The sequence below is a fragment of the Aedes albopictus genome, unplaced genomic scaffold (genome assembly GCF_035046485.1).
Source record: "Aedes albopictus strain Foshan unplaced genomic scaffold, AalbF5 HiC_scaffold_23, whole genome shotgun sequence".
Taxonomy (NCBI): domain Eukaryota; kingdom Metazoa; phylum Arthropoda; class Insecta; order Diptera; family Culicidae; genus Aedes; species Aedes albopictus.
Genome location: NW_026917013.1, coordinates 64,539 through 80,500, shown reverse-complemented (window position 1 = coordinate 80,500; position 15,962 = coordinate 64,539). Strand labels below are relative to the sequence as shown.

Sequence of the window (15,962 nt, the reverse complement as noted above, 5' to 3'; positions counted from 1 at the left end):
TACAACGCACTTGATCGTCTATTGGAACAGAAAATCTCGCAGATCCCACGTCAAGATTCGAAAAACAGAACAATTCCATCGTGAAACGGCTTCGCAATCTGGATCTCATCGACGAAAGAACCAGCCGACAGCTGATGAAGCACAACGCTGTCTGTCCAAGGATCTACGGACAACCGAAGGCCCATAAACCTGGTCTACCACTTCGCCCGGTCGTACCCAACATTACGGCACCTTCGTATAGTCTGTCCAAATTCGTCGGGAAGATCTTCCAACGATCGCTGGTAAGCAGGTACAACATAAGGGATTCGTTTGAATTCTGTGAATTCATTAACAATGTCACCCTACCTGATGAGCATGTACTAATATCGCTAGATGTGAAGGCGTTGTTCACATCGATCCCCAAATCACTCGTGATGAACAGCATTATCACAAAATGGGATGAAATCAAACCGAACACAAACATCTGTTTGGATTTGTTCCTAGAAATAGTGGAATTCTGCATAGATTCCAGCTATTTTAGGTTTGATGGACAACACTACGAACAAGTGTTTGGGACGGCGATGGGCAACCCACTATCCCCGTACATTGCAGACTGGGTAATGGAAACATTACTAGATACGGTTGTCCGAATGTTGGAAATACCACTGCCATTCATTCGAAAATTCGTTGATGACCTGATAACCGCTATTCCTCTTAGTCGGTTACAGCATGTCATTGACACTTTCAACAGCTATGACATCCACATCCAATTCACTTACGAAATGGAAGTGGACAACAAATTACCGTATCTCGATATGCTCTTAACACGCCACAGCAATCAGAACGTAACAACATCTTGGTACCAAAAGCCCATCGCCAGTGGACGTTTCCTACAGTACCAATCGTTCCACCCCCTCGGCCAAAAACTGAATGTAGCCCAAAATTTTGCGCGCCGAGTGAATCAGCTGTCCACCAATCTCGACGAACAGTCCAAAAGGAAAATCGTTGATGATCAACTAAAGCTGAATGGATATCCAAAGCCGCTCAGAAGCCGAATCATCAACCGAATGAACGAACGGAACACCAATCGCTCCATCCAACACAGCGTACAGAACCTGGAATATACTTACCTTTCTATTCCGAACATACCTCACCTGTCGAACATGATCGACAGGGTCATCAGGCGGGAGTATACACAAGTACGACTCGCCAAGTACAATGTTAGAAAGGTAAACAACATGCTCGAAGGTGAAAGATCCTGTGCCGCAAGAAAGCCAATCGAATGTTATCTACCGTGTACTTTGTTCAAACTGCGAAGCCTCCTACGTAGGAATGACAACAAATCGACTACGAACGAGGATGAGTGGACATAAGACGCACTACAACGCACTTGATCGTCTATTGGAACAGGGCAACACAACGACAGATGAAATCGCCAACCTCGGGGAACGCACCGCTCTGATGCATCACAGCATTGCAGAGAATCACCGGTTCGACCTGAAAAATGTGAAAATTGTAGATAGGGCAAACAACACACACACTCTACAGTTTTTAGAAATGTGCCATATTAAAAACACTGCGCACGCCGTCAACAAACGGACCGATACAGAAGGGCTTCATGCCGTCTATGCAGGGATCCTACACGAAATAGGGAAGATAAACAAACCAGACAACGAAACCGATGAGAATGCAAGCACAACCAATACACAGCCACACACACCTTTATAAATCCCCTTCATTTTACACACTCACACACTTTGCCACACAAAACAGTTTGTACGTCAGTCCGGTCGGAGAAAACAGTGACCAAAGCGTAGGCGATAAAAAGTCGAAGAAAATCGTAGGCGATCAAAGTCGATAAAGCCGTCAAGAAAGCTCCACTGAAAATACAGTGAGGTACAAACGGATCGACACAAGAGCACCATAGCGGACGCCATTACACCATGACTCCGTATATTGAACGTTTCCAGAAATCTAACAAGAAAACGTGCATCTGTAAGTGTTAGAAAGATAGGGCCCTAAGCCGAAAAATACCTTGTAAAATGTTAACTGTTTGCATAATTTCTTTTTAGAATCCTTGAAAAAGGTTAAATAAATAACCGAAACCGTCGGGTTAAAATGCAATAATCGTTTTTGCAAACGTTTAGAGACTGCCAAGGCCGAAAACACCCCCTCTGCCGGTCCTATTTTCTAAACTCAAAAAAAATCTACACACGTTACTCCATGTTACTCCGAGAATAAGAATATCTGAAGTCCATCTTCTGGCTGATATTAGAATACACTCATCGAGAGATTTGATGAGTCTTTCGATCGGCGCACAACCCGTTGTCACACCTAGGACAAACAGGTCAACCGGGTTCTTAACCCCTATATCCAGAAACTTGTTGTAATGGAAGTATTCATGTGTTCCTGGACATAGTTGTCCAAGTCTTGTCCAAGCTTGACAGAAGATCTTTGATACCTCTGAAAACTTGTTGTGGAGGCTGGTAATCAACCCGACAACCCCAAAATAGCACAACTTTTTTTGACAAGATGTTTCAAACACTACGTTCCCTTGAATGCAACATTCATGGGTTGAGTAGGTACTTTGAATAATGTTCCAACCATTCCTCCACCAAGCGAATTCAATCTTTTGAATCAGAAGTATCCAACAATCATCGCACTGGAATCGTATCGTTAAGCTCAACCATCATCACTCAATCGCGCTTCTGGCTGGATTTGTCGCTAGCTATAGAGCTGCTACTGCCCGGTGGATTTCCATTCATAGATTTTCCGGCGACAACCGCGTATTGCTCGACTCGACTCGGGAAGCAGTTGTTCCACGCCGGGAAAGTGCAGTTGGCTTTGTTGTTGTTTCTCGGAGTGTTTTTTTTTTCAGTTTTCGCTTGGTCCAACATTTGATGTCTCCGTCGAGCACCGCGCGCTTGGTATCGTTTTTATTTTCTGTTCACCATTCAAACAGTTACGTTCAATTGAGGGCCGCAGTTGGTTGTTGTCGCTGTCGTGGGTTTTGGGGAAGTTGGTTCTAAATGCGCTGTATTTTCGCTAAACTACAACATGGTATATTGTTTCCTTATATAGGAGAAAGGAGAAATTTACCTGCATTTATAACTACGTCAAGCAACCATTTGTTAAGTCCAATTGGTTTTAGGAAGGTTTTAAGAACAGCCACTAAAACTCGTTGAATTTAATCAGATTCCAACCAAGTTACACTCCCAGTTTTCTGGTCTGTCAAATGTTGTTACAAACAAATCTCTTTACTTTCTTATAGAGTTTAACAATCTTTACAGCTTTAATAAACCTGTAATAAAACTCCATTAAACTCGATAGGTTACACTTTACATAATGATACTAAGATCAGTTCTTACATATGTTTATAAGCTGCATGGTTTAGTGATGATTACTGTACGACATAACTAAGATCTGTTGCGCAAGTCGAAAGAAGATCAACTCGAACAACATTCTGAAGCAAGGAACAAACCGAATTCAAAACTAATTCTTAACGTAAATGTGCAGAAAAAAATGCTGTTAACAGACAAATATGGTCTTTGAAAGCATTCGACGTAGAGGTGGTATTTAAACATGGAACACTGAACGTATTCAATCTTCCAGGACAGATATAGACCCCATGATTTTGGAGTGGTGTGGATGCTGTTGAGACCAGAATAAAATATTTGACAATGAGCACATTTCACCCAGTTCTTCCCATCCATCAACTCTCTGATCAGGGTACTTTCATCTCCCGGATCGGATCAGGCAGGACTCGCTTTCGAGTTTTTACCATTGTTGTGCCGATACTGTGTGAATGTAATGGTCGTTCGGTAGCAATAGCAGAGAACACAACATCGCCATCGACATCGAGCTGGAGCAACACAGCACCACCTAATAGTCGCCGCCACCGCCATCGTTTTCGATATGTTCTGCTGGCTGGTCGCCTTTTGTTGTTGTTTTTATGTTGCAACAATTTTTCTCGTTTGAACCTGCAAGTTCGATGGTGGTGGTGGGTGACACAGCAAGGAGCCGTGGGCGACGTGGGTCGTCGAATGATGGGAAAACGTCTGTCAATATGGTTGACTTTTACGGGCTTTCACTTGGGTGGGTGCTCTGCTCTGTGTGGGGATTTCTTTTTGCTCCATCTGCGCGCTTCGGGTTGATTTATAATCTCTGTTATACTTTGCGATTGCTGCCAACATTCACCAGCACACGACCTGACCGACGACCATCAGTAGCGATGATCACCACCAGAGCAAGCGATAAGGCGAAGCGGTTACAAGACCAGCTTGCGAGGTGGACTGGACAAGCGTGCAACTGACAATTATTGCATCCCCCTCCAACCTAGGACCGACCGGGGAGGTTTTTCGGGGGTTCGGCAATTGTTCCGAAATCTGATTTGTTGTTTTTTTCGAAGGTGGGTTTGTCTTTGTCGTTCGATGGGAAGAGGAGAAACGTTGTAAACGAGATTGGTTCACGTTCAGTCTTTTGTAGAAACGAGCCATTGTTGTAAGTTCATTGATGCTTTTTGGCTTTCGACTAATGGAAACGGAACGGGCCAAGATTGCGTGGGACACAACTGGCAATGCGATTGGGTTTTGATGGTTTAAATTTTTTATGAATGAATGACTTATTACGAAAATATATGGCTCTGATGAAAGCGAAACGTCTCTGCAAGGCTGAATTCATTACGCTTCTTTTGGTGCATTGTTTCTACCTTGAAAAATGCAGCCAAGCCCTAAGGTCAAAAAGACCTCAATAGAATCAACATTTTGACAATTTGACCCATTGCTTCTTCGTCTTGGTGCAACACTGAGGCAAAGCCTGCATCTCATCGTGATGCAGGCACGAAGATACTCTATGCCGAAGAAGTACAAAAAAAAACAATCACGAACAGTTTCTGGACCAACCGGGAATTGAACCCATAACCTTCAGCTGAATACACAGCTGTAGCCATAGGGGTCCTTGCGCTATGCTCAAATAGACCTCCTAAATATGTTCTTCTTCTTATTCTTCTTCTTCTTTATGGATCTACGTCCCTACTCGGACTTAGCTTCCCCGCTTCAACTTACTGTTCTTTGAGCATTTCCACAGTTATTAATTGAAGGACTTTCTTTGCCTGCATTGCATGAATTTGTATATTGTGAGGCAAGCACAATGATACACTATGCCCAGGGAGAAAACTTTCCGGGAATCGAACCCGCCGTCTCCGGATTGGCGATCCATAGCCTTAACTACTAGCCTAACTGGAGACCCTCAATATGGGTCTATGGAGTTCATATTAATGGTTTCCCGTCAGCACAAAGCACTGCTAGTGGAGAATGTAACGTTCAGCTCGAAAAAGATAATTTGATTACAAAACCATTAGTTACCGCTTTAAACAACTTGAGTGATGACCTGTAGTTGTTCTTCATATGTAGTTATATAGTTCACCTGCTCTTACTCAAGGATCCAATGAGATGGCTGCTTGGGAGTAACCGGCATCTTTAATGTATAAGTACTGACGATGGCTGCCACGGCAGAAACCAGGGAAAAGAGAACGTAATGATGTTGCAAACGCTCGCCTGAACTCGGCTCCGTTATGCCTGTTGGCGCATGAGCCTAAAATAAATGATTAAGTAAAATAAAAAAACGCTCACCCACAACAGACCGCACGTGCCACTGTGCAGAGTGTCTACGCCCTGAAAAATTCCGGAAAACCTGAAATTAGGGCGATTCGCCAATTGTTGAACACTTCGCACAGTACACTGGAACTTATTTTATGCCATTGACGGGGGTAGATAAATGAAAAAAAAAACAACAAGTTTCCAGGAAGTTCCCAGAGATCTCAAAAAAGGGGGTTTCAAGAGGCTTCATGGGCATTTCAGGGGATTTTAAATAGTTATTTATGTAACGAGTTGGGCCCATATAGCCGAGGCGGTAAACGCACGGGTATTCAGCATGACCATGCTGAGGGTGACGGGTTCGATTCCCAGTCGGTCCAGGATCTTTTCGTAAAGGAAATTTCCTTGACTTCCTTGGGCATAGAGTATCTTCGTGCCTGCCACACGATATACACATGCAAAATGGTCATTGGCAGAGGAAGCTCTCAGTTAATAACTGTGGAAGTGCTCATAGAACACTAAGCTGAGAAGCAGGCTTTGTCCCAGTGAGGACGTTACGCCAAGAAGAGGAGAGGTAACGAGTTGCAAAAAATTGATTTTTTCAGCACGAGTCGTACATTTATCAGACGAGGCTTGCCGAGTTGGATAAATACGAAGAGTGCTGAAAAAATCGAGTTTTGCAACGGGTTCCATACAAAATTTTATGCAATGATTTTTCTCATAATCCAACTCATTAGAGTTGCATAATATTCATAATGCAACTCAAATGAGTTGCATTATGAACATTTTACAACTATTTTTCATTATGCAACTCATTTCAGTTGCATAATGAACCAATTCGGAAAAATGACCATTATGATACTGAAATGAGTTATACAAAATTGAAATTATGATACTGAATTGCATAAAAGCTTTTTAATTGCCTTCCCACAGGTTGTGTTGGCGTTTCAAGCGGATAACGGGGATTTCAGGGGCGTTTCAATAGTATTGCGGGGGTTTTAGAGACATTTCGAGTGGCTTCAATGGCGATTCAGAGGGTGAACCATTGAAGGGCGTTACAAGGGGTTACGGGGATATTTCATGGCATATCAGAGGCATTTCAAAGAGTTTCGGGGGATTCAGGATGGGTTTAAGAACGTCCCGAGAGATGTAAGAGGCGTTTGATAGCATTTCAGGGGCGCTTCAAGGGTTTCATGGGGTTTCTAGAGACTTTTGAATGCGTTTCAAACTAATTACGGGGATTCCCAAGGTGTTTCAATGAGATTATGGAAATTTCAGGGGCGTTTCGAGGCATTTCACGAGCGCTTCAAGGAATTTTCAAGGGACCTATTAAGGATATCCCAAAGAGTTTCAGGGGCAATACTAATTGATTACGGAAATCTCAAAGGCGTTTCAATGGAAAAAATTAAGGATTCAGGACCATTTAAAGGTATTTCAGAGGCGTGTCGATCGGTTTCAAGGGTTTATCTAGTGGCGCCTCAAGAGCCTTTTGAGGTCGTTTCAAGGGGTTTCAGGGCTATTTCAAGGCCTTGCAGAGAGTTCCAGGAGAACCTTTTAAGGGCGTTTAGAGGTATTTAGAAAGGATGAAGGGGATTTCAAGAGCGTTTCAGACGTATGAAGCGCCCAGGGACCCTTGGAACCCCCTGAAACTTCGTGTAGCCCCCTGAATCCATACAGACCCATAAAATGCTCATGTGACCCCCTAAAGCGCCCATGAGGCCCTGTGAAATGCCCTGAGTCCTCCTGCAACACCCTTGAAGGGCCCCTGAGACTCCCTGTAACCCCATTGAAATGCCCCTGGAATCTCTTGAAACGCCTCTGAGACCCCCTAAAGCGCTTTTGAGAAAACCTCTCCGAAAATAGCGCCTTGAATCCCTTGTGAACCTTAATGAATGAAACTTCTGGAAACCTGAAATCTTTAAACTTCTGGACACCCTTCCGAATCCCTCTTGAAACTTCCTAAAACGCCATGAAACCCCTATGAAATCCCCAAGAAGGATGAGCTAGAAACCCATTCACGCCCAGAGCTCTATTTAAAGATCAGTAACTTTTACGATTACCGTGGAGAAATGAAGTATGCTGTATGAATAGTATCTTCAGAAAAGTTGTTGAGAAGGCCAGGGACTCTACGATAGTATGTAATTCAGTACATGGACTCAAACCTCCATTGAAGTCGAATCCATGAAAGAAAACTCCATTAAAGCCCCTCCATTTAAGTAACGTTACTTAAATGGAAATTGACTGTATTCACAGCAAAACCAATGTGCGCATATGCTACGGTTTCGAAAACATCTGTTCTTCGAAAAAGGTCATTAGACCGAATAGGCCAAAAAGGGACCGTTTCGGACCGGTGGTTAGGCCGAACTGGCCAATGGACAGAATACAGGGGATACTCAAAATAACTGGAACAGGTAAAATTTTCACTTGTCAAAAAATGTTCAACTAGCTGTAACTTTTCAAATAGGGCATCAAATATTCTCAAATTTTTACTGTAAGTTCAGCAACTAGTTGTGTATCAGTGGTCCAATTCAGAAAAAGTTCGGGCTATTCTACATAAAGTTAAAAATATTCTAGAAAAAGGTATAATTATCAGATAGCCAACTTTGAGCTGTTATATCTCCGGATTCAATAAACCGATTGCAATAAAATTTTGATCATTTATGACTCATATAATGAACTTTGAAAAACATTTGACTTAATTTGAAATTATTAATAAGAAAAAAAGTTATAGCGATTTAATTTATTCTATGTTTTTTCGCTAAATTTATCTATTTTTTATATGCATCCCATTACTTTTCAATATAATGCCGGCCATTTAGTTGCTTTCCTTCAAAACATTAATATTTTCAAGTCAATTAGAGGGAATTTCAATGAACTATAACTATTATCTTGAATTTCGAAACGATGATGAAGTTTTGGATAAATTGGCGTTTTATTAGGAAAATAATCCAATCGTTAGAATTTTCTTTCGTGTAAAAATTTTTAAGTTTAGTCAAAAGTTTTTCATAGCTCATTATATCAGTCATAAATGATTAAATTTTCATTGCATTCGGTTTATTGAATCCGGAGATATAACAGCTCAAAGTTGGCTATCGGATAATTATACCTTTTTCTAGAATATTTTTAACTTCGTGTAGAATAGCCCGAACTTTTTCTGAATTGGACCACTGATACACAACTAATTGAGGAACTTACAGTAAAAATTTGAGAATATTTGATGCCCTATTCAAAAAGTTACAGCTAGTTGAACATTTTTTGAAAAGTGAAAACTTTACCTGTCCCAGTTATTTTGAGTATCCCCTGTAGGTCATTGGGCGAATATTTCATTGGGCCGCAAAAATCGTTGGGCCGCAAAGGTCATTTGGCCGCAAACGGCTTCAGGTCAAAAAGATCTTTAGGCTGAAAAGGTCTTAAGGCTGAAAAAGTCTTCAGGTCGAAAAGGTCTTTAGGCCAAAGGTCTTTAGGTCAAATAGGTCTTCAGGCCGAAAAGGTTTTTAGGCCGAAAAGGTTTTCTTTTACCTACTCGGCCTAATGACCTATTCGGCCTGATTACCTATTCGGCTAAAATTTTCAAGAGCACAAATCTGAAGAACTGAATCCCGCGCTACCAATCGATCAACTTTTCAGCACAAACCGACGGTTCTTCAGATTTGTGACCAGGACATCGAGAGCTATGCGATAGAAAACTTGTTGAATCCAGGATTGTCCGCTAGGTGGCGTTAGTGAGTCTTGAAAACTCTTAACTGCTGTATCACGAGAATTAGATCACATAGAAGATTTTCGTCTTCGGAAAAGTTGACCAGCACATAAAGAACTATACGATAGTGAACTAGTTGATTTCAGGTTTATCCGCAAGGTGACGCTAGTGAGTCCGACAAATGCCTAACTGTTGTATCTCGAGAATCAATGCACATCGAAGAATTTTGTCTTCGGCAAAGTTGATCAGGATATCAAGAGCAACCCGATAATGAACTAGTTGATTCCAGGTTTGTCTGCTAGGTTGTACTAGTGAGAAACTCTAAACTGCTGTATCTGGAGAAACAGAACACATAGAGGAATTTCATCTTAGGCAACTTGATCAGGACATCTAGAGCTGTCTGATAATAAGCTGGTTGATGTATCTCGAGAATTAAACCACATAGAAGAATTTCATCTTCGGTAAAGTTGATCAGAACATTAAAAGTTATTCGATAATGAGCAAATTGATTCCAGGTTTATCTGCAAGGTAGCGCTAGTGAGTCTAAGAATTGCTTAACTGCTGTATCTCGAGAATCAATTCATATTGGAGAATTTCGTATTTGCCAAAGTTGGTCAGGATATCAAGAGCTATCCGATAATGAACTAGTTGATTCCAGGTTTGTCCTCTAGGTGGCATTAGTGAGTTGAAGAAACTCTTAACTTTTCTATCTCGAAAATCAAACAACATAGAAGAATTTCGTATTCGGCAAAGTTGATCAGAACAGCAAGAGCTATTCGTTGATAAGCTAGTTGAACCTGAGTACCTATATCCGCTAGATGGTGTTAGAAGGTTTTACAAAATCTGAGCTTCTGCATCACAAGAATCTGACGATAATTTTGTCTTCGTCTTCGAATTATAAACTTCTGTATCTCAAGAACCAGACAACTTAGAAGGATTTCGTCTTCAGCACAGTTGATCAGGATATCAAGACCAAGTCGCTGATAAGCTATTTGATTTTAGGTTTAACCAGTAGGTGGAGCTAAAAGGTCTTATAAATTTATCAAGACATCAAGGGCAATCCGATGATGAGCTAATAGAACCAATTGATTCGAAAGGGGCAGCTACTGAGTATCAAAAATTGTAAACTTCTGTAGCTGGAGTATCAGATCACTCAGAAATCTGTTGAAGAAATTTGTAAAATCTTTGATTGATTCCTATTTTATTCACGAATGCACATATTTCGTTGGAATCCCTTGTGGGACATTTTTGAACTATTCTATCGAATAGTTCATGGATAGTGGCTGACATGTTTCCTTGTGAATTTCTGGTTAGTTTATCGATTATTTTTCCCAGAGTTTTTGAGAAACTTCAAATTACTGGCGTAAGTTAAGAAGCAACTGCAGAGCTTCCAAAAATCGCTTCAGAAATAAATAGCACAATTTTCCCAAATAATGATGAGTACTTATGAACATGAGATTTCTTCGCTGTGTTTTATCGGTGAGCTCATTCCATATTAATAAAATAAGTAACAGTATAACAACACCAACATTTCAAAAGGGCGTAACTGCTTTTCTTCACATCAGTTTCTTTCCAAGTTTATCTCTGAACAACTACTCGCAATGATGAGCAATTTCCAGTCAACTGCGGATTCAAGATGGAAGATTCACTGAAGGAATTACGGCCAAAGTTTTTTTTAAGGATCTTTTTGTAGAATTCTTGGAGGAATATCTTGCTCAATTCCTGTTGAAATAAATACAGTTTGTGAGATCTCCAGACTACGGATATTTTTGCCGACGTGTTAACGGAAATTCTCCGGATACTTTTTGATTGATAATTGATCAACTACGACATGGCGACCGTGACAGAACAGCTTCTCTTCTTTATACTTAAATTTTACTTTTTATATGAGTACCCGATAATTTAGCTCCAACTACGGCATCACAGGTTCAAAATGGACTAGATCAAGGGCAAGCTGTCGGAAGCCGATATATGCAGAGAAAAAAGGTGGAAGCAGCAGCTCAGTGAGCGTCCAAATTAGCGGTCAAGAAAACACATTTCCAGCACCACACATGAAAAACTCACAATTTTGCTGGCAAAGGAGTTCCCATTACATTTCTGAGAAGTGTCAAATCGCTTCAATATTGGTCCCAAGGAACTTTAAACCCATCACTGGATGTTCGCCCGCAGCTCCAATCTCTAACACGCAATTGTACACTTACTTCGCTGACGGAGTGACATCAACCGAGCGCGACACACTCGTCTACCCATGGGATGGATGGATGGATGTGAAGTTCACCGACTTGCAATGAACCGTGCAAGAAAAGCCGCCTCCAATCCAACAGAACAAGCACAACCTACTGATTATAATCAACAACAGCAGCAGCACACTGAACCAGAGAACGAGGCGCGAGCTGCCATTTTACACCCCAGATACATCGCGCTAAATTTAATTCGATCCATACACACCCTCGCGCTCCTGGCTAGCTGTGGACTGTGGAGTACATTCATCGTTCGAATGTGGAGAATCATTTAATAGTGGCGTAATCGGGTGTTCGAGCAATAACTGGCTGAGAATCTGACTCACAGCTGGATGTTTCCAAGAATCGTTCAATAACTCTCAATAATCATTAAGTCAACGGAACCGACGAAATCAATTACGTCGCATACATCCGCTACTCGAGAATCGGCGCGGCGGCACAAACAGCACTCCGTAACCATAGGGGGAGCAACCTTTCGCGAAGCCGGTCGCGTGGATAGCACGTTCGAAATGAAACGAGCGGCTGCGGCTGCAATCAACCATCAGAAGCCGCTGCCGCCGCCGCCACCCGCCTCGACGAACCTGTACCTACCTACCTATCGAAACCGTATTCGTGTCAATATCCCAGAGCAATTCGACGACGACGACCTACGCCGAGGCTCTCCCTGCCCTCGGTTGCTCTCATCGACTCTCGCGAAGTCGCGCGGATTCGTGCACGCCTTTCAAAAGTGCATTGCACATCGAAGTGAAAGGCTTCCACCCACTCGCGAGCTCGCTTGCAACGGTGCGGTGGCGGCGGCGGTGCTGCTCAACTCAACTCAACTAGTACCCCCACCCTCCGCGCACCGCACACGAACCACCAGAAAGGATCTGATCTGACAGTAAACATATTGATTTCCTGCGAAAATTTACCCACCTACATTTGGGAAACGGGTTTTCTAGATTTTACATCACGCCATGCCATCCAACGGCGGCGGCCCTTTACCAATAAAATTCAGTGCACCACGGCGGCGGTAGCAGCAATGCATGCAAGTGCAAGTTATGCAGGTGGCGGTGAAGGTGGCGTCGGCAGCAACACATAAACACTCACACACACATTCACATTCAGTTCAGTCACAGGGGCGAATTATCGAAACATGCAAAGTCGTCTGTACCTATTTGCATTTCGGAAAAGTGCTGCTGCTGAGTTGGAAAAGGCCGGCTAACTTGGTCGTGACGGGGTTGACGGGTGGTGCGTAGAAAGTCGAAGAATTCTGGAAACTGTAAAGTAGTTGAGCGATGAGCAAGGTTGAATGACGATTATTGTGCCATTGAGTCTATTATTGAGGTTTACTCCAATTCCTGACGACCTGCCCTGTAGTCTTGCTGCCTTCCGACCATGATGTGTTCCTGCCTTTCTACCTCCATGCCTTGTTGCCTTCCTATCTTTCTGCCTTCTTATCAACCTGATTTCTTGCCTTGTTATTTAGTTGCCAAGCTGCCTTCCTGCCGACATGTATTCTTGTTGATCGTCCTGTCAGCTTGTCTTTTTTTCCTTGAAGTCTTTCTTCGTTCCTTGCTGCTCTCCTGCCTAGCCTCCTGACTACCTGTAATGTTAAATCCTTGCCTTATTTTGTTGTTGCCTGCGCTTCGTCCTTGTTGCTCTCCGATTTGCATTCCTAACGACCTGCCTTTCTGCCCTGACTTCTTGCCTTAGTGCCTTCCTCCAGAGTTTCTACCTTCATACCTTCATGCTAGCCTATTCACCTTGCTGCGTTCATGTCTTTCAGCCTTCCTGACATTTTGTCCTGTGGTACTGCCTTCCTGCCGATAAACCTGCTTTCCTTGCTGCCTTCCAATCTTCCTACCGACCTGTATTCTTGCCTTGATGCCTTCATACCTTCCTGCTATACAGTTCTACTGCCGACCTGTCTTGCTGCCGACATGTCTTGCTGCCGACCTGTCTTGCTGCCGACCTGTCTTGCTACCGACCTGTCTTGCTGCTGATCTGCCTTGCTGCCGACCTGTCTGGCTGCCGACCTGTCTTGCTACCGACCTGTCTTGCTGCCGACCTATCGTGCTACCGACTTGTCTTGCTGCCGACCTGTCTTGCTGCCGACCTGTCTTGCTGAAAACCAATCGTGCTACCGACCTGTCTTGCTGCCGATCTGTCTTGCTGCCGACCTGTCGTGCTACTGACTTATCTTGCTGCCAACCTGTCTTGCTGCCAACCTGTCTTGCTGCCGACCTGTCTTGCTGCCAATCTGTCTTTCTGGTGACCTGTCTTGCTGCCGACCTGTCCTGCTGCTGACCTGTCTTGCTGCCGACCTGTCGTACTACCGACCTGTCTTGCTGCCGATCTGTCTTACTGCCAACCTATCTTGATGCCGACCTATCTTGCTGCCGACCTGTCTTGCTGCCGACCTGTCTTGCTGCCGACCTGTCCTGCTGCCGACCTGTATGGCTGCCGACCTGTCTTACTGTCGACCTGTTTTGCTGCTGACCTGTCGTGCTACCGACCTGTCTTGCTGCTGACCTGTCTTGCTGCCGACCTGTCTAGCCGCCGATCTGTCTTGCCGCTGACCTGTTTTGCTGCCGACCTGTCTTGCTGCCGACTTGTCCTGCTGCCGACTTGTCCTGCTGCCGACTTGTCGTGCTGCCGACCTGTCTTGCTGCCAACCTGTCTTGCTGCCGACCTGTCTTGTTGCCGACCTCTCCTGCTGCTGATCTGTCTTGCTGCCGACCTCTCTTGCTGCCGACCTGTCTTGTTGCCGACCTCTCTTGCTGCCGACCTGTCTTGCTGCCGACCTGTCTTGCTGCCAACCTGTCTTGCTGCCGTTTTGTCTTTCTGCCGACCTGTCTTCCTGCCGATCTGCGTTTCTGCCTTCATATCTTCCTTCCGTACTGCTCTCATGTCGAACTGTCCAGCCTCTTGCCTGGTCCAGCCTGGTCCTCGCTGCCTTTCTACCTTTCTTCCTTGCTGTTCCCCTGATTTTCCATGCCTTCCGGCCGACCTGCCTTCTAGCCTTGCTGCCAGAAACATAGATAGTTAGCACCTCTCAACCGTTCCAGGCAGGAAAAACCTGCCTGGATTATTGCAGATCTGTTTGATTGAGTTCGACGTCCCGTCCGCATTTCTCCCGGCTGACCCAATAATATACAAACCGAGGCGGCGGCAATTGGATGGGCGCGCGCGTTTGTGCTGTTTCCTAGTCATCATCGAAATTCTATTTTTAAACACCCAGCACCCCCGTCCACCGTTCTGGTGCACCACGTCGCGCCCTACCGGCTAGCCAGCCTTGCACCCTGGATGGTGGCGTAATCCGATCGTCAGGAATGGTACGCCTGGCCCGAATGCATCGAAAATTTCCCGCTCAACTCGGTTCGACGGGTGACGGCAGCACAGCTCAGCATGTTTCTGTTTTGCATTCGTCGGAAGGTCGACTCGATGCCTGTGGAAACTTGACGAACAAGATGCACCGCGATACATATGACACGAAATTGCTTCTTCCTGGAGCTACTTAGGCTGGAGGGACTGGATGGAGACAGAATCGGCAACGTCGTCTTCTTCGTTCAGGTGTCTCCGTCGCCGAGTGAAAGTGGAATGTAGCACATCGTTATTCTTTTTCGCCGAGAAGCACTGCGATGTAGTTATTGCTTCTTACTCTTCGATTCGGTGCAGTTGCTGCACATTTCTCAATCTTGGCGAAATCTCCCCCTCAAGATTTCCTTCCAACAAAAACGGGTAGACGAACGGTCGTGGCTTTGCACACATATTGGCACTTCCCTGACGCGGCTGACGGTTCGATTCGATCCGGCCGGGCCGGGAGGAGTTTGTCGCAGGGGGAAGACAGCTGTAGCGGACGCGGGGTGTAACTAAATCAGCCGGTAGACGGGGTAATAAAATGGGTGGAAAAATTGCCAGATAATGTTTACTTAAGATTAAACCGGAATAGCTGCTTCCACGATCTGAGCGAAACGATTTCGCATGCCATCCTGTGCTGCCGCTGCCGTTCGTTGGAGCAGACGTGCATGTAGATCTTTGGGTAAAAGTTATATGATGGGGAGATCATGATGAAATGCGCCGTCGATGAAAGCGTTTTGAACACTACAAATGTGCACTGATGCCTTCTAGCAATAACTAATAACGTCAACAAAAACGCCACAATATATGCATCGCGTAGTACATGTACCTACAAAACGCTTCTTTGAGACATCAATACACATTTGTAACGTTCCAACATTCCGAAATAAGACGAAAACGAATTGAACGTTGAGTGCACCAGGTGGAAGCTTAGAAGAGAAGCATTTAGAGTCATCTTACCATAACAAAACATTTTGCACCGATTCCCCCTCGTCCCTAACGTAACACGCGGAGAAACACAAGATGCTTGCTAACGACGGACGGGGGCGCAAGATAGATGTGCACCAGATTCGATTGCCGGGTTGAAAGTTGAGCAGTTTGGCAGTTGAG

General features: G+C 44.2%; 1 protein-coding gene across 1 annotated transcript; it reads right to left on the bottom strand.

Moving 5' to 3' along the window:
- Nucleotides 1-14,000: 14,000 nt before the first annotated feature.
- On the bottom strand, nt 14,001-14,531 carry LOC115263885 (octapeptide-repeat protein T2-like). The gene has a single exon (XM_029867224.1). The coding sequence runs from the start codon at nt 14,529-14,531 to the stop codon at nt 14,001-14,003; it is 531 nt and encodes a 176-aa protein (XP_029723084.1).
- Nucleotides 14,532-15,962: the final 1,431 nt, after the last annotated feature.